This window comes from Eimeria mitis, genomic scaffold (assembly GCF_000499745.2).
Source record: "Eimeria mitis Houghton genomic scaffold, Emh_scaff5629, whole genome shotgun sequence".
NCBI lineage: Eukaryota > Apicomplexa > Conoidasida > Eucoccidiorida > Eimeriidae > Eimeria > Eimeria mitis.
The window spans coordinates 1751-2539 of record NW_013573892.1 but is presented as its reverse complement, the minus strand read 5'-3'; the positions used below and the strand labels follow the sequence as shown (position 1 = coordinate 2539).

At 42.2% G+C, this 789-nt stretch overlaps 1 protein-coding gene across 1 annotated transcript in view; it reads right to left on the bottom strand.

Annotated features, from left to right (window-relative positions):
• The window catches only part of EMH_0083250 (60S ribosomal protein L13a, putative), a gene marked incomplete at both ends in the record, with an annotated part of 2065 nt that overhangs the window by 480 nt on the left and 796 nt on the right, over positions 1-789 (bottom strand). The window contains 2 exons of the mRNA XM_013500618.1: positions 198-373; positions 523-640. Coding sequence (XP_013356072.1) covers positions 198-373; positions 523-640 — 294 coding nt within the window. The remainder of the gene's footprint in view (positions 1-197; positions 374-522; positions 641-789) is intronic.

Sequence of the window (789 nt, the reverse complement as noted above, 5' to 3'; positions counted from 1 at the left end):
AAAAAAAAAAAAAAGAAAAAAAAGAAAAAGTAAACTGAATACTTTCGTGCTCATCAGACCCTGAATTCAAGTGAAACATCTTCTCGGCTCGATCGCATTCATATTCCCTGTTTCAGGAGGATATTGATGATTACACGGAAAAAAAAAAAATATATTTAGTAGCTTATTATGCAGAAAAAAAAAAGCAAAAGCCTCACCTCCAACCGAGACAAAGCCTTCTTGCCGCGGATCGTCTTGTGACGAATCATACCCCGTACTGCCCGCCAGAAGATGCGTGAGGGGGCCCTCATGTGGTAGGGGCCCCTTCTGGGGTTGGAGTTCATGCGCAGCCTCAAGAAAGCCTGATATTTCAGTTTGTTGCGGTGAAGAGACCCTATAAAAAAAAAAAAAGAAAAAACAGCCAGCAGCAACAAACGCATTCTGTATTTGTATTTCCTGTACAATACAAAGAAATAAAAAACAAGGACCACAAACAAAAAAAAATAAATAAATAAATAAATAAATAAAAAAATAAATACTAACCTGAAATGTTTATATTTTCACACTTTACACACACCACGTGCTGCCCGTTCAGAATCTCCTTCGCTACAGTTGAAGCCAGGCGGCCGAGGAGATGCCCCTGGCAGTTGATAACCACCACCTGCATGCACAGTGCATGCACAGCAAAACCCAGCCCCAAACGCATGCATTAAAGATTTCACAAAAACAAGAAACAGCAGAAAACACACCCGTGCATGCATGCGTGCTGCATGCGCAGCAGCAGCCGATGCTGCTGCTGCAGCGCAGCAC